This window comes from Megalobrama amblycephala, linkage group LG14 (assembly GCF_018812025.1).
Source record: "Megalobrama amblycephala isolate DHTTF-2021 linkage group LG14, ASM1881202v1, whole genome shotgun sequence".
Classification (NCBI taxonomy): Eukaryota; Metazoa; Chordata; class Actinopteri; order Cypriniformes; family Xenocyprididae; genus Megalobrama; species Megalobrama amblycephala.
In genome coordinates, this window is record NC_063057.1 from 9563009 (window position 1) to 9588703 (window position 25695).

The 25695-nt window shown below is 39.3% G+C and overlaps 3 protein-coding genes and 1 long non-coding RNA gene across 4 annotated transcripts; all 4 read left to right on the forward strand.

Moving 5' to 3' along the window:
- The first annotated feature begins 3517 nt into the window (after window positions 1–3517).
- Window positions 3518–3957, forward strand: LOC125245479. The gene is made up of 2 exons (XR_007179554.1): window positions 3518–3589; window positions 3758–3957. It is a non-coding gene; the product is annotated as an uncharacterized LOC125245479 (long non-coding RNA).
- Window positions 3958–4314: 357 nt separating this feature from the next.
- On the forward strand, window positions 4315–7017 carry LOC125245438 (soluble scavenger receptor cysteine-rich domain-containing protein SSC5D-like). The gene is made up of 4 exons (XM_048156033.1): window positions 4315–4863; window positions 5122–5418; window positions 5507–5809; window positions 6288–7017. Exons 1-4 carry the CDS (start codon window positions 4566–4568, stop codon window positions 6605–6607), a joined length of 1218 nt encoding a protein of 405 aa, XP_048011990.1. The 5' UTR covers window positions 4315–4565; the 3' UTR covers window positions 6608–7017.
- On the forward strand, window positions 6748–12801 carry LOC125245611 (antigen WC1.1-like). The gene is made up of 3 exons (XM_048156279.1): window positions 6748–7057; window positions 7450–7749; window positions 12479–12801. Exons 1-3 carry the CDS (start codon window positions 6748–6750, stop codon window positions 12799–12801), a joined length of 933 nt encoding a protein of 310 aa, XP_048012236.1.
- A 155-nt stretch (window positions 12802–12956) lies between these two features.
- On the forward strand, window positions 12957–25440 carry LOC125245612 (scavenger receptor cysteine-rich type 1 protein M130-like). The gene is made up of 15 exons (XM_048156280.1): window positions 12957–12981; window positions 13339–13653; window positions 13771–14094; window positions 14171–14488; window positions 14668–14970; window positions 17233–17304; window positions 22872–23186; window positions 23276–23473; window positions 23566–23661; window positions 23863–23922; window positions 24130–24192; window positions 24297–24365; window positions 24491–24553; window positions 24684–24746; window positions 24940–25440. Exons 1-15 carry the CDS (start codon window positions 12957–12959, stop codon window positions 24987–24989), a joined length of 2334 nt encoding a protein of 777 aa, XP_048012237.1. The 3' UTR covers window positions 24990–25440.
- The last annotated feature ends 255 nt before the right edge of the window (window positions 25441–25695 follow it).

The following is a 25695-nucleotide window of genomic DNA, read 5'->3' on the forward strand; positions in this document are numbered from 1 at the left end:
CTAATAACTTAATTTCATTACATTGTGGGATACAATAATTACATCTCACACAAAATGAAACAAAACTAAATATTACAAAAATGTATATATTGAATCCTTAAGCCAACAGCATTTTTAAGAGAAAGATCTTTCTCATTATTTGAGAGATCATAATGCTCATCTCCTGATTCCTGAATTGTTCTGATTCCAGCTAAAGAATGTTAAAGACAAGAATGAACAGACTCTTTTAAGAATATCTGATTCATTATCTTGATTATTCTGTTGTCTGTCTTTGATGTGGTTGTATTTTACAGAAATTTTTAATATGGTTGACTTCCATATTGAATTTATCTCTGTTGTGATTTTCTAATGTTATTTTATCACAAGTATTTTCTGTTAACTCAAAATTGTTAAGCAGAAAAAATAAACTTCAAACTTTATGCAGTCTAATGTACTACACTGACAACATATCTTGGAAAATGAATATGCAGTTCTAGACGTTTGGCTATTGACTATTCATGCTGGTTTGTATGTAAAAGTGTTGTAGATTTGGAGATGAGGTTATGATTTATATAGACCTTGATAATGACAGTTCAGAGCATTTCAGTTCTGTGATTTCAGTTGTTTACAGTCTTTTACTGCTATCTTGTGGATACAGATGAGGTGCAGTAATATAGGCTACAATTTCAATCATTGAAATTTCAGTATTATAAATTATTATTAGTTTTTTATTTATTTATTTTGAAAATTTAAAAAATCCAGAATGTCCAGAGGTTTCTCCAAGACTTTTTCCTCTATTTCTGTCACCAGTGGAGTTTGGGCTACTTGACACTGTCACCTTAGTTGGGGACACTTAATATTCAACAATATTATTGATTTGACTGCACTGACACTATCAGACTGAACTGAGCTGGATGATGACATCACTGTTTTCTGCTTTATTGCTGAATTGAACTCATTCCATAATTGATGAACTTTACAGTTATTGAACCGAACTGAATCAGTACTGAACTGTTGTAGTTTTAGAGCTAATTTACAGAATAATTTAATTCTGTTTGCATCTTTGAATAAAGAGATATAAATAAAGGTGACTTGACTTGATTTACCTGTGAGTAATCTTAAATCTCATGGCTCGCATGTTACTTTCAAAACTTGTCTGTCACGTTGTGAATTTGGAAATATATTTAGACATTCTCAAATACAGCTCTTTGTAAAGGTTTAGATTTTTTTTTTTTTTTTTTTTTGAAATGTTGAAATTTCAGTTTTTGCTTTAATTTTATTAGTTAAACCTGAGTACACAGGGAAAGACATTTTGTTACACATAACATCAAAATTTAACAAAAATGAACAGGAAAGCTTTATTAATCAACTTGATTTCCTGATTACCTCTTATTTGAGTCTTCTGGCTCAATTGTACCATATTGTTATGCCTCACCAGTTAATTTGTATAATTGTGTGTGTGAGTGTGTGTTTGAGTGGGTATGTCTGTTTTGTACTCTGCGTTGTAGAATCTGTGTTACTGCATTGTGGCTTAATTATTGATTTTATTTGACACATTTGCAATTTGGTGGGTGGAATGTGTCTATTTTGCCCCCTTCATTGCTGTGCACTTTTTTCTGAATTGCGTATATTTTTGTGTTATCTCTGATCAGCTCCCGACAGAAATGGGGGTATGGGATGCCAGATAGTCCAGACAGCCATTGATCTTTGTTCTCAATCAGAATAGGTGCATTTTTTATTTACATTTGTATTATTGATTTGAAGTTTACTGAATAAAAGTTCTGTTATGACAATATACCTCTCAATATAACTCTCTGAGTGTTTGGCATGGTAATGGGTATGACGATGTTGGTATGTTGGTCTTGGTGGAATACATCTGCTACGCTGCTACTGCTGTTGATTATTGCTGATGCTGCTGCAGAGCGAGTACGGGATTTGCTACTGCCAACACATACATGACACGCTGCTGTGAGCAAGTAAGACATGCTGCTGCTGTACAATATAGCATACAAGAATTACCCATAGCAGATCTATACAGGTGAAGGTGGAGGGTTTCTGAAAGCGTGCTGCATTGCTAAGGCAAATGCTATTCGTGTATTTGAAGACTGAGCATGCAGGCTCATTGGCTACTAATACAGCAGGAACCAATCATCTGTGTCCTATAGATAATGATGTGATTACGAGCAGTTGAGTTAAGGACCTATTAGCCTGTGCATTTAGAGTATCATGACAGAACTTTGTATTTTTCTTTCATTGCATTGCTTTTGTATCGTTATTTTGGTGGTCGAAATAATATCAGTGTGTGGATGTCAAATGGACGTCAAATTTTTGACGTCAGTTTGATTTGCATTTTTGACCTGGTTTGTTGACAAAAAATTGACATCAATTCGATGAGGTTTTTTTTTTTTTTTTGACGTCAATTGAACATCGGTGTGTGGATGTCAAACAGATGTCAGTTTGATTTTTTTTTTCTTTTTTTTTTTTCCCAAAATCATCAGTGTGTGGACGTCAAATTGACATAAAAAAATTGACGTCCATTTGATGTTTTTTTTTTCGACATCAATTGGACATCAGTGTGTGCACGTCAAAATGACATCTAATTTTTTTTCTAAGACAAATCAACGCAAGTGTGGTAAACGTAATTGCACTTTCTTCTAAGTATCTTGACACCAAGCCAGCACAACAAAGTGTCACATTCTGGATAAGAACCACTACAGTGTAGACAGGAAGAGACCACATGACTGCCATTTAAAACCAACCACAGTTAGTTTATATCAGGGGTGGCTAACGTTGGTCCTGGAGAGCTTCAGTCCTGCAGAGTTCAGCTTCAACCCTAATCAAACACACCTGAACAAGCTAATCAAGGTCTGAAGGTTGCTAGAAATCTACAGGCAGGTGAGTTTTTATCAGGGTTGAAGCTAAACTCTGCCAGACTGAGACTCTCAGGACCGACCTTATGTTATTCTATATTTTCTCTATGCCATCTTCATCTTTATTTAGTATCTGTTTCACTATTCACTATTTTAATGTGTTCAAATACCACTGATGCTATCAAAGCTACATTTTCTATCATTGTAATATCTGTCGAGGTTCATTTATTTCATTGTTCAAATATACTGTGTTAGCTTGTGGAAGTATGAATGTGCAAAACAAGGTGCTTTAGCAGAAATGTAGTTCACTGGCTCTCTCTGCTGGTCACAAGGTGAACAACATGCTCATCTTCACTGAAAATTAGTTTTCTTTTCTGGGTCACCTGAAAGAAAACACTTTTGTGCAATTAAGTAAATTTCACATTAGTTACAGGAATTATTCTGAGATATAGATAAAATGTTTCACAAGACAGTTTTTTTTCTTCTGCCTGTCAGTATAATAAGGACTTACTTACTTGTACGCTGTGTTCTTGGTAAACATTTACTTAAATGGTTTTGTAAAAGAGTATTCATTTTACAGAGTTGAGTTTATTACATGTTAATATCATGCTAACATAACATATGTATACACTAAAAGACAGTGTTTAGGACATTCACAGTTAGTTATCAGCGCTTTTATCTCGTCTCTGCAGGTGTTGGGCTTTGATGCTGTAAATAAACTGGAGAGTTTCCTGTCTCCTGTAAGTCAAGTGTGTGTGTGTGTGTGTGTGTGTGTGTGTCTTGATGGGTGAGGAGGAGGAGTTCATCAGCGCTGACAGTTAGATATATATATATGGAGAATATCATAAAAGTCTCATCTGATTTGTCACTGAAGTTGTTTGATGATTTCCTCTGTTGTGTCTAATAAGGTAACAGCGAGTGTGATTGGAGGGTGTTGGACCTCTTTCTCTCTCATTAAGGGGTGTGAGAGGATGCCTGTACTTCTGTATCATCAGTGCGGAGAAGCTTGAACTGGATGTTGAATTAATCAAGAAGAGAGAGATGGAGAGATGCCTGACACTCGTTTTACTGACTACAGTTGTTAAACTCATCACAGCTGGTAAGTACACAAGGGATGAAAGAGATTAAGTTATTTTTAGGAATGGAGGGGTCAGACTGTTATTTAAACTATACTGTAATGTATTTTTTTGTTAGATGTCTGTGTAATCACATTGTCACAATATTTTTAATGTGCTCCTGTGTTTAACAGGCAATTTTTCCTTTCTTTCTCTCTCTATTTCTCCCATTTTCATGTTGTCTTGTAATCGCAATAATTTTGCACGTGATATCATCATCGTAAATTTTGTCTCAATGAACTGTTGTCTCAAAAAAAAAAAAAAAAAAAAATTCATATATTGCTCACCTTTTCTCTGGTTGCAAATTCATCATGTTTCAAACATCATTCTATAATCATGCAGGCATCTCAGTCCCTCGAGCTGGGTGGCAGTAAAATTAATCATATATTTGGAGTTCTGACATTCATTTTGAAATATTAGTGACAGACATGTTAGCCTGAGTGAGTCCCATGGGGTATTGAACTCTGAATGTTCTTTTAAATATTCAGATGTATGTGTCCCATTTTCCAGTTGTTTCACTTTCTAATGCTAAGAATTAAACTCTTATCCCTTCATCTCTCTCATTATCACTGCTTAATGTTTAGACGGTGTGAATGTGAGGATGGTTGGTGGTCACAGTCGCTGTGCTGGTAGAGTGGAGGTTCTTCATAGAGGTCAGTGGGGAACAGTGTGTGGTGATGACTGGGATTTGGTTGATGCTGCAGTGGTGTGTAGAGAGCTAGACTGTGGAGAACCTGTAGATGCTCTGGGTGGTGCTTATTTTGGATCAGGATCAGGACCAGTCTGGATGAGTTTTGTCATGTGTACTGGATCAGAATCTACATTGAAAAACTGTGGGTCAGGAGCATGGGGTAAAAGCCGCTGTGATCATAATAAAGATGCTGGAGTCATCTGCTCAGGTAGAGTATTTTACATATTCAAATTCATATCTTTGTAAGATTTTTTTGTGCTTCCCTAATGGCTTCTAATTTTTTAAGAATTTGATTTTAAAATGTTGACTTCAATAATCGATTTCATATTTATATTAGTTTTTCTGTGTGTTTTTACATTATTTATTAATTAAAAGACAAAAAATTAAATGGATTTTGTACACGATTCATTATCTTGAAGCCCCATAAATAAGTCATGCTTTTGTTGATCTATGTTGTCTTATATAGGAGTCAGGCTGGTTGGAGGTTCTCGCTGTTCTGGGAGATTAGAGATACTTGATGATCAGTCATGGGTTTCAGTGTGTGCTGCTGCCTTTGACCAGCAGGATGCAGAGGTTGTGTGTAGAGAGCTGGACTGTGGGGCTCCTGTACAGGTGCTGGGAGAAAATGCTTTTGGAAAAGGAGACGCTCAGATGTGGACACAAGAGATTCAGTGCAGAGGAAATGAGTCTCAGATTCACCTCTGTCCAACATCACATGAAAACAACTGTTCACATGAACACAGCATTGGTTTGCTATGTACTGGTAAGAGTTTAAAGTACAATAAAGCTCATGAATTTCATTTTATTATAACATTTTATATTTACACTAGCTTTTTCTCTTACATTCACAGACATAATAAATGTGAGGTTGGTTGGTGGTCACAGTCGCTGTGCTGGTAGAGTGGAGGTTCATCATAGAGGTCAGTGGGGAACAGTGTGTGGTGCTGGTTGGGATTTGGCTGATGCTGCAGTGGTGTGTAGAGAGCTGGACTGTGGAGAACCTGTAGATGCTCAGTTTGGACTTGGATCAAAACCATTTTGGATGAATAATGCAATGTGTACTGGTTCAGAGTCTACACTTAAGAAATGTGGATTCATGCAATCAACTGATCCTGATGTGTGTCTTGATAAAACTGCTCAAGTCATTTGTTCAGGTAAGCTAAAGCTAAAAATCCTGTCTTAATGTACAAAACAACTGCACCAAAAGCAATCATAATTTCATTTTTTGTTACCATTTTCATTTTTGAACACACAAACTGTTAATTTAGGCTGTAATAATCAGGGACCTTGTTAAAAATCTTTAGATTGTTTTTAATTATACATTTTAATTTAATGCTTTGAAAGGATTCATTCATAGATATTGTTGACATGAAAATGTGGGCAGATTTTTACAGTAACTATAACTATATGCTTTTTTCTATATGAGCCATTTTTGTATCTTACTTTCAAGGCCTTTTTGGACTGGAAGAAGTTTTGTTGGCATGTATAATATGTTTTCATAGTGAATAGCTTTTATTTCGGAAGTTAAAGGAAAATATGATTTCTCATTATATAATTGATGTAATGATTGACTGACTCATTATTGAAGTTCTATAGCTTCAAATTTTGTTCTTTCCTGTGTTGTTCTTTCAGAAGTCAGGCTGGTTGGAGGTTCTCGCTGCTCTGGGAGGTTAGAGATACTTGATAATCAGACGTGGGTTTCAGTGTGTGCTGCTGCCTTTGACCAGCAGGATGCAGAGGTTGTGTGTAGAGAGCTGGACTGTGGGGCTCCTGTACAGGTGCTGGGAGAAGATGCTTTTGGAAAAGGAGATGCTCAGATGTGGACACAAGAGATTCAGTGCAGAGGAAACGAGTCTCAGATTCACCTCTGTCCAACATCACCATCTCATAAAAACACCAGTTCATATGAAAATGGTGCTGGCTTGGTGTGTGCAGGTTTGAGCATTTTTTAAATAAACTGAAATCAAATGTTAATGCTCCCAAAAACTACACTAAATATTCATTAATTTTATTATCTTTGTGTGATACTTTCCCCCTCATTCTTTCCTTTTGTTCATATGTCTTTAATCCCTTTTTATTCATTATAGACAACATGAGAGTAAGGCTGGTTGGTGGTCACAGTCGCTGTGCTGGTAGAGTGGAGGTTCTTCATAGAGGTCAGTGGGGAACAGTGTGTGATTTTGGCTGGGATTTGGCTGATGCTGCAGTGGTGTGTAGAGAGCTGGACTGTGGAGAACCTGTAGATGCTCTGGGAGGTGCTCACTTTGGACAAGGATCGGGATCAATCTGGACAAATCGCAGTTTATGTACTGGAACAGAATCTACACTGAAGAACTGTGGATCAGTAAATTGGGGTGTTTATAAGTGTGATCATACAAAAGATGCAGGAGTCATCTGCTCAGGTAAATACTCTAAACCCTGACCTATTTTTACATCACTGATAAACCACCTGCTGCAAAGGGATAGTTCAACAAAAAATAAAAATATCGGGATCATTTACATTTTGTCTTTTCAAACCTATATGACTTGGTTCTGTGGAGCACAAAATTTATTTATTTATTTCTTATTTTACTTTCATTATATTGAAAATAGTACCAGAATATTCTGTAAAATTCCCCTTTTATGTTCTTTGAAAGAATGTAAGATGAGTTTGGATTGACATGAGATTGAGTAATTTGATTATTTTACTCCTTTCACATTAATAAATTGTGCTATGTGGTAGACCATTAATGACAAGAATTACACATAGATAGCAAAACAGAATTGAAATGTTTGTTATCTCTTGCTACTTCAGGTGTCAGGCTTATTGGAAACTCCAGTTGCTCTGGGAGAATTGAAGTTCTTCACGATCAATCATGGGTTTCAGTGTGTGCTGCTGCCTTTGACCAGCAGGATGCAGAGGTTGTGTGTAGAGAGCTGGACTGTGGGGCTCCTGTACAGGTGCTGGGAGAAGATGCTTTTGGAAAAGGAGACGCTCAGATGTGGACACAAGAAATTCAGTGCAGAGGAAATGAGTCTCAGATTCACCTCTGTCCAACATCCTTACACAAAAACAGCTGTTCACATGATAATTACCAGGGGCTGTTCTGTGCTGGTGAGTTAAAAGAATATGATAGTAATATACCTTTTACTCATAGTGTTCATCCCAGTCAGCTCCCTAGTTCAGTAGTCAAAACACCGACCAGGAAGCCAGCCATTTTAAAGGGTTCGGTCACCCAAAAATTAAATTTCTGTCATAAAGTACTCAACCTCATGTCGTCCCAAACCCGTAAGACCTTTGTTTGTCCTCAGAATACGAATTAAGATATTTTTGATGAAATCCGAGGGTATCTGATCCACACATATGCAGCAATGTCATTGCATCTTTTGATTTCCAGAAAGGTATTAAAGACATTGAAAAAAACAGCCAACGTGACTACAGTAGTTCAACCTTAATGCTATGAAGTGACAAGAATACTTTTTGTGCGCAAAAACAAAACAAAAATAACTATTTTATTCAACAAATTCTTTTGTTCCCTGTCATTCTGTTATGTTATTTCCATTGCAGATCTTCCATGTTTACGTCTGAACGGCGGTGTCATGAGAAATTGAGTCTTACCCATAGACTAAAAAATAGGTCCCTCCATACATTGGGTCTCCTTTAGGACCCCACAGTGATCCCATTGGTTCAGCAGACTTTTAATGGGTAGTATTTTTAGTGCCTGATTACAATTCCTGCAAAAATAACGTCATGTTTTATATTGTTTAAAATGTGTTACAATGACTATTAATGTTGTTTAAATGACTTTGTTCATATACTAGTATATAACTGAAGCTATAGGTTGTGAAATCAAGCATTTCTCGTTCTTACTGTTTTTTTTAGTTAGTTTACGTATTAGCATTGCATACATCAACGTGATTACCCTACTAGCTTAGCTTTATACACTACACATTTAAACTTACCCTACATATGCGTGTTAAATGTCCAAATATTTCATTTATTATAATAACTGTGTAAAATGTTTGTATGTCATTTTTTTTGTATTATTACCACCAAGGTCACTGTGATTTTGCCAAGTAAGACATGTTCCTGGATCAACATATTTTGCTGATCCTGGAACAACTTTCCAGTCTGAAAATTGAGTCTTAACCCTATTCCTACCCCTAAACCTAATCCTACCCATAATTTATATAAAATCAGAGGGGAAAGATAGGTGAATAACATTGATGTAGAAGCACCTAATCCTGGTTGCAAGCCTAAACTTGACATAAACGGTAAACTTGTCCCTCAAATCTGATTGGTTGATTGGAATGTTGTTCCTGGATCAACAAAGTTGTTGATCCAGGAACATGTCTTACTTGACAAAATCACGGTGACCTATTCATTGCAAATGACAAACGAACATCTTACGGGTTTGGGGTGACATGAGGGTGAGTACTTAAAGGGGTCATGCACTTATAATGTTAGTATGCTTTTTACATTCAAAATTGTCTTAATTTATAAATAAAAGGCATTTTTCCTACCCTGATTTTATCTGATTTGAATGCTCTGTTTTAAAGGGCGTGTTTGCTGTGAGACTTCAGTGTAAATGCCCACTGCTGTGATTGGCTAACATCTTTCCATTTGAAATAGCTCAGTATTACTCTCTCTCTTTTAGCACGTTTTTACTATTACAGCTCTCAAGGTTAACTAATCGTGAAAAGTGTTGCATTACATTTAGATCTATGATATTATATTTAGATTGTGGCATGAAAGGTTGCAGAGATGAACACTGTAGCCGATCACAGACATGTTGAGCACATGAAAGCACACTGATTACCTCAAAAAATTTAAGTGAAGCAAATCAAGTCTTTTAAGTAATTGAAAGGGTTTAATGACAATATCTGATTATGGTTACACTTAAATAATAATTACAAAATAGATGTATTAGATGATAAAATCATATACCATTAATTGTATTCCAGCATGTATGTAAAAAGTTACCTGAGAAAGAGAGAGAGGGCCAGAGAGGGCCCAAGAAAAGAATTAAAGAGCCCAGAAAAAGAGCAGACAATAAAAGAGATAGAGCAACAGTTACAATCTTCTTTTATCCTTTCCTTGACCATGTGACTGAAACCCAAATGTGAGACATTCAAACTGACCAATCAGAAGATTAAAACTTCCCCCACTGTACTAAAGGTGTCACCATTTGTAGACCCCCGATGTACATACTTCTTGGCCTACAGGCCTTGATCACTATCAACACCTTCCAAATGGCCCTTGTAGCAAGAGAGAGGGGGTTGAAACAGTAAAGCAAATGTCTTTGCTCATTGTAAAATATCATTTAGATATTTTCAATCTTGCAAACTGTAAGACTTGATTTTCCTGCTAAGACGAAAACTGAGCTCAAGTGCCCTGCAATAAAGCAATAAAACTCATCTGGAGAGAAGATCTACTCTGCCTTGCCCAAATTATGCAACCCCCCCCCCCCCCCCCATCCCCCCAAAACCACCACCACCACCACACACACACACCCTCCTTCCTTTCCCCCTGACTCAAGTAACTGAAAGTTCTCTTGTATCTATTGTTTTTTCCCTTCATGTTTGGTATCATTTTAAATGTCTCTGTGCGATTGGTAAAATTGTCTCAATTTCACAGCAGTCACTGGTATGTGTGCACAACCTGATATTGCTGAGTTCAGCATGTTCCTGGGTCAACAATTTTGTTGATCCTGGAATAACACTCAAATCAACCAATCAGATTTGAGGGACAAGTTTACAGATTATGTCAAGTTTAGGCTTAAAATCATGAACTGGTGCTTCTACATCAGTGTTATTCATCTATCATTTCCCTCTGATTTTTGGGATAACTTATGGGTAGGGTTAGGTATAGGGGTAGGAATAGGGTTAAGACCACATTTTCAGACTGGAATGTTGTTCCAGGATCAACAAAATATGTTGACCCAGGAATGCATCTAACTCAGCAATATCAGGACGTGCGGTACGTGTATGAAGAAGATTGAAAACTGAGGAGAATTCTGTTCTCCTTTTGGGTGGTGTCTCTTCAAGATATCTGAAAACCCACTCCTCTCCCCCCAAAACAGGTGTTGGTGTAGTAAATATTTACAATCCTTTTGTTCTGGTCTGGGTATTTAAGGTAAAGTGCAAAACAGTCATGGGGGATCTTCTGTACCCAGAAACACGCATTAAACCTTTGCCCAGGCCGTTGGATTCCATTTTTGGGCTGATGGGGGGTTTCTTACACTATTGTTTACCATGTTTCTTATTTTTCAATTATTTTAATGCAGTGGTTGTGAAACCAAATAAGTTCAGAATACTCAAAACATTTAAGTAAACAACTCAAAGATTATTTTAGTAGAACTTAAAAAATATATTTTATATTACCCAAATTCAGTAATATAAATATTGATTAAACCAACACCTAATCTTTACAGTTAAGTGTTAGCTAGCAATAGCATACTAGCATGTGCTAATGTACCATCAAAATGACTTATCACTATTTACTTGCATGAACTGTTAATCAACATGCAATATATGAAGTCTTCGCCAGTGTATAGATGAGACACAATAAATTGCCATCTCGAGAGGCTGGTTAACACTTGCTTTAATGGCGACAACAGCCAGAATAATAAGCCATCACACACACACACACACCCCAAACCTCGCCCCCGGCGCTGACGTGCCATGACACCCGGGGATCAGACGTCACACTCCATACACTGGCGATTAATGTTTCACAGCCCATTCTCAACATCTACAGGCACTAGTCTTAACCATGATGGTAACCCTAAAAACTTCAACAGAAAACTTGAAATATGCTGCTGCTCAGTTTGTTGAATGGACTCTTCTGATAATGTCGGTTACATCGGTAACATCTGCAACGATGTGACATGAATGACGTCAATTTATATCGCTCAAAAAACTTAATAATAATTTAAGTATAAGGGTTTATTAAAAAATGCATGTCTATTGCATGTCATGCGTGAATCGGTGGGTGGGGCTAAACAGGCAGTGATGAAGTAGGCGTTGATCTTCTTCTGCAGAGCCGGTGCTTGCTGCCCTTTGACATCATAGATCCCCACTTTGAAAAACCTGTAATTTGCTGGGCCTGGTGTCAATAAAAGCTTTTATTGGACTAACAAGGAAGTTTTCAATTCTGAAGCTTACAGGATATTCTTATAGTATGATGACCTCTTATATGTCAAAAGCTCAAGGAAAATTTGATTTAATTACCCCTTTAATGACAGAAATTTCATTTTTGGTTGAACTAACCCTTTAAGGGGTGTTTCAATCACAAAATCATTTGAGTGCACTGGAATGTTTGCTCCCTAAAAATCTGACACTGCACTCCCAAAACCAGATGCTGTTCCCTTAATGAAATTTCTTAACTGCAAAACAAATAGCATGAACCAACACAATATCAATACAATATTGAAATGAAATGTGATAGAAGATTTGAAAAGTAAAACCATTATTTAATGAAATGTCAGCATAAACATCAGTAGATAGGTAGTGAACAGCCTAGTTAATATTTATAATTAAAAATTGGCTAAAATGTTGCATATATAACAACCATCAAAGTGTATTTCATGACATATTTAAACAGCATAAAAATGTCAGAACGATATTGATAACACAGGATGTGTGTTGTTAATAAACACCAGGGGTGACAACACAAGCACCAAGTCATGTCATCAGAAATTACGCAATCAGTGTCTGAAAGTGTAGTGAGAGAGTGTGCTTTACCATTGCCCGAATTTGTGTACACAATATACTGATACGTGAACTAGTGCAATTATAGAGATGCACCCATAGTCTCTATCTGTATTTTTTCTGTTATTTAGATAAAAAGAATGTGAGGTTGGTTGGTGGTCCCAGTCGCTGTGCTGGTAGAGTGGAGGTTCATCATAGAGGTCAGTGGGGAACAGTGTGTCGTGATGGCTGGGATTTGGCTGATGCTGCAGTGGTGTGTAGAGAGCTGGACTGTGGAGAACCTGTAGATGCTCTGAGTGATGCTCATTTTGGACCAGGATCAGGACCAATCTGGATGTTTATTGTGTTATGTGCTGGATCAGAGTCTACACTGAAGAACTGTGGGTTATTAGGATGGGGCATACATTCGTGTACTCACAATTATGATGCCGGTGTCATCTGTTCGGGTGAGTAATTTAACTGATTGACCAAGAATTTGTGTTGACAGAATATTTTGTTTGTAAAACTGTAAATGTGGTTATTGTATTCAACTATCAGGCATTTGTTTTTGTCTACTGTGCTCTCTCATTCATGTAATATGAACAGGTCATAAAGCTTCCAGACTCGTTAATGGATCTCACCTCTGCTCTGGGAGGTTAGAGATACTTCATGATCAGTCGTGGGTTTCAGTGTGTGCTGCTGCCTTTCATCAGCAGGATGCAGAGGTTGTGTGTAGAGAGCTGGACTGTGGGGCTCCTGTACAGGTGCTGGGAGAAGATGCTTTTGGCAAAGGAGATGCTCAGATGTGGACACAAGAGATTCAGTGTAGAGGAGATGAGTCACATATTTCATTCTGCTCAATATCATCATCCCAGAAACACAACTGCACCAGTGACAATAATGTGGGCCTGATCTGTTCGGGTAAATTATAAATATTCAGTGTCTCTTCATTTGTATTTGAAACAGTATTCAACTGCATTATACTTTATTTTAACTTCTCTGCCTTATCCAGGGTACACTGATCTCAGACTGATAAACGGTTCAGACTCTTGTTCTGGTCGAGTTGAACGTCAGTACTTCAGTAAATGGGGCACAGTGTGTAATGCATGCTGGGATATGAGAGCTGCCAGTGTCCTCTGTAGACAGCTGAATTGTGGGATTGCTGTGTCTGTTGTGGGATCAGACTGGTTTGGAGAGGGAAGTGGAGAAATCTGGGCTGATGTGTTTGATTGTGACGGGAATGAAACAAAACTCTCAGAATGTTCCATCTCTTCATGGAGTCGAGCTGAACGTTCTCATAGACGAGATGTTGGAGTCATCTGCTCTGGTAAACTTATTTTAAGAAGCATTATGCTACTTAAAAACTCGATGTAATATATGAACTCATTTTCACTGTGTTTTAACACAATTCTTATTTTAGTAAAACATGGGATCTTCTCCTCAGATTCCTCTCTGGCTGTTCATGATGGTCTGGTGCGGTTGTCTGGAGAGAGACAGTGTGAGGGGGAGGTGGAAGTTTTCATCCATCAGGTCTGGAGGAGAGTTCTGCTGGACTCCTGGAGTCTCACTGAATCCTCTGTGGTCTGCAGACAGCTGGGCTGTGGCTCTGTGCTGAACTTCTCCAGCTCCTCTTCATCCAGTCCTGAACACAGTCATGAGTGTGTGACGGGCTTCCAGTGCTCTGGGAGTGAAGCTCATCTGGGGAACTGCAGCTCTCCACAAACTCTCAACTGCAGCTCCACACAACAGCTGTCAATCACCTGCCTTGGTGAGAAGAGCAACATCTGGGCAGATTCTTCAGTTGTTAGTGATCACTAATGTGTTTCTCTTTCTCTGAATATCAGGTCGTGGGTCCATCAGGCTGGTGGGTTCTGGGGGAGACTGTGCAGGGAGGCTGGAGGTTTTTCACAGCGGCTCATGGGGGACAGTGTGTGATGACTCCTGGGATATTAAAGATGCCCATGTGGTGTGCAGACAGCTGCAGTGTGGAGTGGCCCTCAGTAACCAGCAGGTACCAGCCTGGTTTGGTCCTGGTTCTGGACCCATATGGCTGGATGAGGTGGAGTGTGAGGGGAAAGAGACGTCACTGTGGAGCTGCTCTTCTCCAGGCTGGGGAAAACATGACTGTCAACACAAGGAGGATGTAGGAGTCGTGTGCTCAAGTAAATTGTACTCAGTTGTTAAAAAGTGGTATTCAGTAATATTTAAAAACTAAATTTTATATTTTAAAAAATATTTTAAATTTAATCTTTTTGGTTTATTTCAGTCAATCTTATATGTAACATCCAGTGGTTGAAATGAATTGGATGAGAGCTGATATAGCATTCATGTTTCCATCTAGAGTTTAAAGAGATCAGGTTAACTGAGGGCTGTGAAGGGAATGTGGAGGTTTTCTACAATGGATCCTGGGGAAATGTGTGCTGGAACAAGATGGACAGAGACACAGCGAGTCTGATCTGTCAAGAGCTGAACTGTGGAAGATCTGGTGCTTTTTCCAGTTCTATACCAAGAGTGGAATCAGCTCCTAACTGGCTGGATGAAGTGAAATGTCGAACACATGATTCAAATCTGTGGCAGTGTCCATCTTCACCCTGGGGACAGAATGACTGTGGTGAAAATGAAGTGGCTAAAATCACCTGCTTGGGTAAGACTGATGGATTTTTCTATTTTCCTTCTCTAAAAATACAACAGTAATTTGTTAACATAACTGAGCATATAAACTATAGTTAAAATGTAAGGCATTAAATTATGCTATTAATTTTTTTTCAGTTAAGTTTGTTTAAAATATTTAATGCAGCATCCATTTTTTTCCATCTAGCATTGCATTATATGAATGCATTATTATTCATGCAAATGCTTTTAAACCATTCAAGCATGACAAAAGAGAACTCAGTACTGGCACTGGCCGCATTGAGTTCTCTTTCGCACTTGAACAAACAAAAACACAAAATGATGCCAAAATGCCTAATAAACCTGCTGGATGTCTGTCATTAATGTTAATCAAAGAACAAAAGAAAAAGAGAAAATCACTCACTGCTCTTGACTGAATAACTTTTATAGCTTTAATAAGGATTAATCTATATTTAATTTGTAATTTATGCAGTGAAAACTGTAAAGTGCTTGATAACGTCTCGGTTACGTATGTAACCCTCGTTCCCTGAAGGAGGGAACGGAGACGTACGTCAGTAGTGACCGACGAATTGGGATATCGCTAGAGAGCCCTATCAGCTTCGAGTGAACTAAAACAAGCCAATGGAATTGGCGTGCGATATTTGCATAATGCGCACCGCCCCTGACAGGTGTATGTAAATAGGAAGCAGATGCAGTCGCACTCTGTTTTTCGCTGAGGAGACAACTGGTGTCCGCGCAGCAGCGAGGGTACAGAAACTGTGGCGACGGGACGTACGTCTCCGTTCCCTCCTTCAGGGAACGAGGGTTACATACGTAACCGAGACGTTCCCTTTCAGTCGGTCACGTTCGACGTACGTCAGTAGTGACCGACGAATTGGGATCCCAACTAAAGCGCCACAGTTACGAAACCCCTTCCAGTGCCCAGCGCAAGCTCGGCCACCCATGGCACTAGCTGGGACGGTGGAGGGGGCGAGCTTACGCCGAGAGAGTCTACTGCTGTTTCACAACTACCCACTAAGTAAACTAGACTACACTGGGGAAGCGAACCCGTAGGGGACGCTGCGGAGGCCACTACCTACCCACTACCTACCCATCCGTCCGACCACCGGATGAGGGTGCGACGGCAGCTCGGTGTCACGGGGACACGGAGCGTACCGCGCTGCCACGCCCATCTCGGGACCCGGCCGTGAAGCCAGTGTTGAAGCGGCCTCATATGGAGCAATCCGAGCGGCGTGACCGCGGCTGCAGATGCCATATGCCCCAGGGGCCTCTGAAATAGTTTCAGTGGGGCCGCTGTCCTGCACTTGAGCGTGCTCAGGCAGGTCAACACCGACTGGACGCGTTCCTCGGTGAGGCGCGCAGTCCGGGCGACCGAGTCTAGCTCGAGACCGAGATAAGAGATCCTCTGCCCGGGGGAGAGTTTGCTCTTGTCCCAGTTGACCCGAAGCCCCAACTGGCTGAGGTGAGCTAAAACCATATCCCTGTGTTCGCACAACTGCGCTCGCGAGCTGGCCAGGATCAACCAGTCGTCAAGGTAGTTGAGAATACGAACACCTTGTTCCTTGAGGGGAACAATGGCCGCCTCCGCAACCTTTGTGAAGACGCGGGGCGACAGGGCCAGCCCGAAGGGTAGGACTTTGTACTGATATGCTCGACCCTCGAATGCTCGCGCTCAATGGGGCAAAGGGTTGCTGTGAAAACAGCAGTTTAGAGCTCAATGCTCAGGCTCCTGGAGAAGCTTGCGACCTCGCTGCTGTGCTGTGACGCCAACAGAAAGTGCTGCACCACTTCAAAGGCTTTGAAGAACACTCTGACTTCAAACAGTCTTGAAAAGCTGAAGAGACCAACCAGTTGGCTCCGAAGCGAAAGACAGAGTGCGATTGCATCTGCTTCCTATTTATATACACCTGTCGGGGGCGGTGCGCATTATGCAAATATCGCACGCCAATTCCATTGGCTTGTTTTAGTTCACTCGAAGCTGATAGGGCTCTCTAGCGATATCCCAATTCGTCGGTCACTACTGACGTACGTCGAACGTGACCGACTGAAAGGGAACTTTATTTCATTTCAGTATATTTCCTGCCCATTAGATTGTTTAAAATGTACTGCCTATGTGGTTTCTGCATTAATTTGGAGATAAAAATTGAAATTATTACAATATAAAAATATATATTAAAAACTTAAATGTTAAATGTGATTAATCATGATTAATTACAATTTCTTTTTAATTGATTGACAGCACTAAATATAATATTGAATTAACTTGTGATTACAGAACAGGAGAGTCATGAGTCCCCTAGAAGCTCTTTGTCATGCTCCACATCTCAACGTCAGAGACAGTGTTCAGGTAAATTAATTTGATGTAGAAGAACATAAAAAAACATAACAACCATTTGCAGTGATGGGAATAATGGAGTTATAAATAAACAGCATTACTAACGGCATTACTTTTTTCAGTAACAAGTAATCAAATTAATTACGTTTTCCCCGTTACAACGCCATTACCGTTACTGACAATAAAAAACGGTGTTACTATAATTGAGCTCACTGAAGCGGTTTTCATCCGAGAAGGCTCTCTCTCAGTCATAGGACTTGCAAAGTTTTTTCTCTGGTGTGTGTGTGTGTGTTGGGTAGGACACATACAGTGGGCTAACTGATGATGAATGTTGTGTGACTAGAGATGACAGACCTGTTCATTTAAGCCATTAGTTGACTAGTCACATTTATATTAAAGGGATAGTTCACCCAAAAATGAAAATTTGATGTTTATCTGCTTACCCCCAGTGCATCCAAGATGTAGGTGAATTTGTTTCTTCAGTCGAACGCAAATTATGATTTTTAACTGCAACCGCTGCCGTCTGTCAGTCAAATAATAGCAGTGGATAGGAACTTCAACTATAACAGTAAATAAAACTTGCTTAGACAAATCCAAATTAAACCCTGCGGCTCGTGACGACACATTGATGTCTTAAGACACGAAACGATCGGTTTGTGTGAGAAACCGAACAGTATTTATATAATTTTTTACCTCTAAAACACCACTATGTCCAACTCCGTTCAGCTTCCTGTTAGTGAGGTCAAAAAACGCGTTCTGACGACGGAAGTGATGTCTCGCCCATATACTTCAATGAGCGCGAGACAACACTTCCGTTGTCAGAGCGCGATCAGACCTCACACACCGGAAGCTGAACGGAGTTGGACATAGTGGTGTATTAAAGGTAAAAAATGATATAAATACTGTTCGGTTTCTCACACAAACCGATCGTTTCGTGTCTTAAGACATTAATGTGTCGTCACGAGCCGCAGGGTTTAATTTGGATTTGTCTAAGCAAGTTTTATTTACTGTTATAGTTGAAGTTCCTATCCACTGCTATTATTTGACTGACAGAGGGCAGCGGTTGCAGTTAAAAATCATAATTTGCGTTCGACTGAAGAAAAAAAGTCACCTACATCTTGGATGCCCTGGGGGTAAGCAGATAAACATCAAATTTTCATTTTTGGGTGAACTATCCCTTTAATTTAATTTCGTTAACACTGGAGAGAATAAACCATCATAATGAGCGTTTACGTAATATACAGTATCAAGGCTATAGCCTATAGCACTCAAGAACACGCATAAAGCTTGCCATAAAGAACCTGCAAAAGTAATGATTATGAATGTGACAAAAAACAGCAAGGAGACATTTTAATTGTTTATTAATAAACTAATGTTTTCTGAATCAGTGTCGGCTGCAAAGATGAAGTTGACATTGCTGACTCTCATCATCTCCGCATAGTGGATGCACATTTCATTCAGATTACATAATCAGAGAGTAACCCATTTCTTTTCGTTTTGAATTATTTCACTTAAAAAATAGACATTTCAAACTTTTTTTATAGGTATATTTCTCATGTCTGTGAGGCAAGCAGCCACTTTATAGAAAGGCTTTCTACAAAACAAAACTTAATGAAGTGGTCAAAATCATGTCTGACCCACTGCATGTCTCCTGATATATTGCGCATATATCCTCTTTACAGACATTATAACATTATATGCCCTGGTCATTGCTGCAGAAAAGCACTTTCTTTGGAGCTTGTCTATGCTTTCTTTATTAGATGCAGCAACTTCTTTGGCTGATTTTTTCGGCCATTCTTCTACAGGTTGCCTCAGAAACTCTGGCCCATTCTGCCACACAGAATTTTCCTTAAGGACTTCTGGTGTTGCTCCCCTTGTTATGATGTCAGCCACATTCAGATCTCCTGGGATCCACCACCAGTCTTCAGCAGACCCGACTTTCTGAATCTCTCCAACCCTGTTTGCAAAAAAGGCCTGGTAACCATAACTGTCTCTTTGGATTGCTCCTAACACAGTTTGGCTATCCAGTAGTTGGAAGCATCGATCAATCTCTATTTGACTGTGCTTTTCAATGTATTTTCTGAGTCGTACTGCAAAGACTGCACCACATATTTCAGCTTTGACCGCTTCTCCTTTCTGATCTAATGGTGACAGCTTTGCTTTGGACTCAACCAATCGGACTTGGACACCTGTTTCTGTCTCCCACCTGAAATACACCACAGCTCCATAGCTCTTGTCACTTCCATCAGAGAATGTTACTCCCTAAGGCTTCCCAATCCAGTTGGTTGGTGTGAGGCTTCGATGGAAAGTGGCTTGGCTGAGGCAGACATATTCCTCAAAGAGCTGAATGCCTTCTTCCCTCAACTTTTCAGAAAGTGGCTTATCCCAAATGTCCCGGGCAAGACATCTGGTTCCAACTTCCTGAAATGCTCTTCTTACTAGAATGGCACCCCTTTGCTTAGCAGGTGTGATGAAGTCATGTGATCGGGTCATAAAGGCTAGCTACTTGGCTTAACAGCTCTCTCCTAGTTAGTGGGTTTGGATTTTTTCCAACTCTCATTTTCTTCTTCCTCTTGATTGAGGTCATTGGATAGTTTGTCCTCTTCAACCAAATATCTGACTCCCAGAGCTTTATTATCTCCTCTCTTCATTTGATTTGGGAGAATAAGCACTTTTCCCACTGATGCTTTAGCCATTTCTGATACATGCTCCTGCCTCCCACTTTGGCCTGACCGGACCCATGGTTCGAGGAAGAATCCACCAGCCTTTAGGATTACCTTTGGTGATTTCGTCTAGCCTATTCCTGTCATTGTGGGAAGTCAATATATCATCAACATACGAATCCTCTTCCAGGATCCTTCAGGTGAGCAAACTCAGGCAGCTTTGCTGTTTCTTTCATTGCCAGCTGTGCGATGCACAGTAATGACATACTCTTCAATTTCTCCATCTTCTGTGTCTCTCCACGGAAATCTATGGAGGTGCATCTCTAGATCTTCTAACCACACATAATTGTACATTTTTTTGGTGTCACCAAGGGCCATGTCCACACCTCTCCTGAACCTAAGGAGAACTACCCGGATTGGATTGAGAACATCAGGCCCCTTCAGCAGTAGGTCATTCATGCTGAGTCCCTTAAACTTCTGGCTGCTGTTCCATACGAGACGCAGAGGTGTTGTCACAGAATGAGGGTTAGGTGCTACCAAGTGACTTATATATCACACTGGTCCTGTCCAGCTGGCAATGATCTCTATTGTGAGTTTCTTTGCGGCTCCTCTTTCCACCATTTCATGGATTTGAGCTGCATATGCTACCTGCCACTCTGGTTCTTTCTTGAGTTGCCTCTCTGTCCTTAAAAGTGGTTTCCACTCCACTCCTGTTGTTAGGCAGAGAAATTGGGTCTTCGATCCAAGGGTACTTTGTTTCCCAGTGAGGTTAATCACTATGTTCATCTGCTCTCACATAGGTAAGACCTTTCTTTATGACTTCCAATTCTCTTTCTTCACTTAGAGTCATTTTCTTGCCTCCCGGCTGGCAATTGCCGCACCGGCATCCTCCACACTTGGGTTCACATGCTGCTCCGATGCTGTCCCATTTCCACCACTCTAGAAACTCTTTGCCAGCAACTTTAGTCTCAGCTTTGAACTCTTGTGGATTCTAGCAAAATGTGTTTCAGATTTGTGCATAGCCATATCTATCTTTTCAAAGAGATCTGGATGTGCTCCCCCAACAGTCTTCTCCAATGGGCTTTCCCATAAGACAAGGTCTCCAATTACCTTCACTCTTTGTGGAGCAAGTCTTCCCTCACGGTGACTTATCAGCATCTCAATGGCTTTTGGTATTTTTAAATCTACAAGTTTAACTTCTGGGAATAATTTCTTGAGTTGTTCAGGCCTGACTACCCTGTGCACTTTGGCAATTTCATCCAAACCATAACAAACAAGTTCATGAGCTCTCTCTGTGCCTATAGGCGTCTTGATTCTCACTCTGAGAAAGTACCTTCTGGCTTTGACTTTCATGTTCATTCCTCCAACTCCATGAACGTAAATCTTTTAACTCCTCAGATTTAATCTTCTGGCAGTTTTGTGGGTAATATAGTTTGTGTCTGATGCCAAGGCTATCAAGGTCCCGATATTTTCTTTTGCATTGGCAGTTACCTCCAATAGCATTAAAATCACAGGTAGCTCTTCCAGTGCACTTAACTCCATCACTCCTGATTGATTCTTACCAACACAGTTTGTTTTTGCAGTGCTGTTGGTAAAAGCCTTTCTGAATTTTTCTACCATCTCTGGTGGGAGTTCAGATATGAATTTTTCTTGTTCCTCTGCGAACTGATGCTTTACATTAGACTTTCCTCCTTTTTCTGCCTCACTCATTTTGAAGTCTCTCTTCAGGCAAAGAAAGAAATTATGGTCTGGAGAGTTACTTTTCTTACAATCCCTGTTCCTACACAGGTAATCCTTACATTCACTATCTTCATCATGACATACCAGGCACTTCTTACATGCTCCCAGCTTTTCCACAGCATTCAGCTTATCACCAGGCTTCAGTTCTTTAAACCGCTTACAAAAGAATATCTTCTCCCGATGCTTCTCATCTCCACAAACGACACATCCACTTTCCTTGTGGACCAAGTGGAAGCATACTTTTCCGTGTGCTGTCTCATTTCTGGCTTTTCACTTACTCCCAGTTGCTCTAATTTCTCTAGAATTTATTCTGTGTTTCATGCTGGGTTGACCATGAAATCAAGCCAGTCTCTTTTCATGTTGTTGGGTAACTTGCTTTCTATTGATTTGATCACTAGAGGGTTGTTAATGGCTCCTGTGTTGCTAAGCTCTTTGAGGTCATCCAAGGCCTTCTCTATACATTGAATCAATTTGCTCTTAAAATGGGTATTTTTTTTTTTCCAGATCTTCAATTATTTCCAAGGCAATTGTGGACTTATTTCGATACCTGTTCTCAAGCACTCAGAATATGTCTTCAGCAGTGTTGTAGGTAGACAATCGGAGGTCTCTGCACATTCTGTCATCTATGCTGTCCAAGAGTTGGATCTTTTTTACTTCAACTGAGCCAGTTGGCTCCCCTTGCTTTTGCAGACTTTCCCAGTCTCTCTTCCATCGATGGAAATTACTTTTGAATCCACTGAACTTAGGTAAACTGGTTGGTTTTATTCTCAGCATTGGTTGTGATTGCGGATCTGACATGGATATTTAGGGCACTCTTCTTGGATTACTGTTTCAATCTCATGTTCCCCATATCTTGACCATAAGTTGGACAGGACGATTTTCCTGACCCCTTCCAATCTTACTTTGCATTCATGGATTGTCTTTTCTAAATTAGCTTGCTGCTGCTTACCAAGTTCAGCCTCTTCCCCATCTGCCATGTCAGCTTCAGTATCTGCCAGTATATTATAATGTTGACAAACTTAAATCACAACTTTCAAACTTGTTCAACACAAATCATACAAAGCTTAGCATCAAACAGTACTGTAGCAAGTTCCATCAAATAAGATGAAACACAATACTGACATAATTACTGACTAATTACTTTTTTAAAGTAACATGCCCAATGTTAATTTTTAGATCATGTTCCTCTCAGACTGAGTGGAGGGGAGGGGCGGTGCTCTGGGAGGCTGGAGGTGTATCATAACTCTGTGTGGGGCTCAGTCTGTGATGATCTGTGGGACATCAGCGATGCTCAGGTGGTCTGCAGGCAGCTGGGTTGTGGAGCAGCACTGAGGGCTGATGGGAATTCAGTCTTTGGTGCTGGTGAAGGTGTTGTGTGGCTGAACGGAGTCGAGTGCAGAGGGAATGAGATTCACCTGTGGGACTGTCCTCTCTCCCTGAAGAACCACACTGACTGCTCCAACAAAGATCACGCTGGACTCACCTGTGCAGGTCACAGAAAATCAATTTTAGATAATTGTAGAGTAAATAATATTTGCGTATTTGCATGATATTGAATGTGTTTGTGTCTGTTTTGCCAGATTTGTCAGTGTCCACTACTCCTGCCACATCATCATCATCTTCTCCTCCAGTTTCTCAGACAGTGAGCTCAACATCAATCTCTCGTTCACAAACTCCTCTGTCTCTATCTGTGCTTGTGATTGTACTGGGAGTTGTGCTCTTACTGCTCTTAGTGCCACTGCTTATACTGATTCAGCAGAACAGAGTGATGAGGAGAGGTAGGAGAGATCCAGAGACTGTCATATTGTGTCTTATTCAATGTGTGATCAGTCATGTGTTGTGAACTGACAGCAGGTTTGTCTCTCTACAGCTCTCTCTAAGAGGAGACACAGGACCAAGACTGAGGCCGTTTATGAGGAGCTTCATCACAGACCATCTAACAGACACAGTCTCTTCACTCAGAGGGGTGAGTAAGTGTCGTAGTGTCTGATTTGTGGAGATCAACAGGGTTCATTCAGAGAGTGAGTGGAGTAAATCACATTCATTTGTACCTTGTTTGTGTCACTTGTAGTAAACGATATAGGGTTAGTACTATACGATCCAACTGATATGGGATTTTTTCTGATTTGTGATTGTGAACATGTCTGATGGTTCTACTCCATAACAGGAAGTGTCCTTTCTACTGAACAGCATTCTGGGTATGAAGATGCTGATGAGCTTCTTTCAGGTTAGAGGACTGAAATAGAATTATGTTACCTACTACATACAAAAAAGTATGCGTGTTAAATGATTAAAAACTTTCACTTAAGTTATCTTAGAAGAGTATAAATTATATAAATCATTCAGCACATAATTCAGATAAGGTTTTATTATTATTATTATTAATAATAATAACAATAATATATATGTATGTATGTATTTTCTATTTCAAAAGCAAATTCTGCAGTAGGAGCCACACCTGACTATGATGACGTCACCACCACTGAAGGACCAGCAGGTCAGTGACTTTGTTAAATGATCACAGAAATTCACTTAATTTAAATATCTATTTGGCCTGTGAATTAGTTTATGTTTATTCTCTTTTTCTGTTAAATAATTTAGTAGAGCAACAAAACACACCAGAGAATTATGATGATGTAATCATTCCTGAACGGAGACCTCATGATACAGGTTTATTTATTTTAATTATTTAGACAGGTTTTAACACAATATGTATACATACAATACGTACAGTTTCAAAATCCAAAATTTTGTTCATTAATGGATGCATTTAATTTTTCATTATTTTATTCTAGATGACTTAGCAGAAAACTATGATGATGTCATCATCATACAGCAGTTCTCCAATGATAAAAAAGGTGTGGGTTTCAAATTATACACTTCTAAGTTAGAACAGGGTATTTTTTTCTTATTTTTCATCAAATTATTGTAGCATATAAAGTATGAAGACTTTTTTCATGTAATTAATACTAGACACATTTATATCAGAGGACGATCAGGAGGAGTATGATGATGTGAAGAACGTCAGGGAAAATATGAGTGACATGTTTGGTATGCTATTGACATCTTTTTACAGAATAATTTTGGTTTAGCCTTTATAATAGCTTTATATTATCAGTTTATCTTGTTTAATCAGCTTCTGTTGTCACAATAGCCAATTTAAGTGGACTGAAAACATTGTGTTAATTATAATACTTTTTAAAGCATGTTGATACATGAATTTGCTCTTGTTTTCTAATAACAGACTATGATGATGTGGAGGAAGATCCAGGAAAACATGGAAGCGCTGTATAACTCAAACCACACACACACACACTGCCTCAAATCAAAGTTTATAAGTGGTCTGAAAAGTGTTTAAGATCCTACACTGTATGTTTTACCTGCAGTCCAGCAATGTTTTATGTTTTTACTTTTAAGCCACCACAATCACAGTCTTTAACATTTCACAGCAACTTCTACTTATAAAAATATAATTCCTTTTAAATGTAGACCCACTGCTGGTGGACTTGTTGGAATTTACTTTGGGAAACAAGTTTACAAACAGCAGCTTTGAACAATTATCAGAAAAGCATGTTCACTTTATGTCCTGCAAAAGGAGTTTCTTACTGTCAGAAACATGTGACTTGCACTGTGAGCTGAAAACCAGAGCTTGTTTCATGTATTAGTTTTAGATTTGCTTGCAATTTAATTGTTGTTTTGAATTGATGTCCATGTTTTCTATTAAAGAGTTAAAATCAGACTGACTGAATGGAAATATGATTTTTGGGGGAAATTGGGAAGGCTGAATCAACTTATTGCAACACATTTTTTTTTTTTTTTTTTTTTTTGTACACAAAAAGCAAAATCCATTAAGGCAAAACAATGTTTTGTTGTTCACAGATTGTCCTTTATGTCTCTCTTTCTTAGCATATTAACACCCAGTGTTCCTCAAGCCAGGGTCATTGTCAGTGTTTGTCATCTCTTCTCTGCAGGTGTCAGACTTTGTGTTTCCCACATTCAC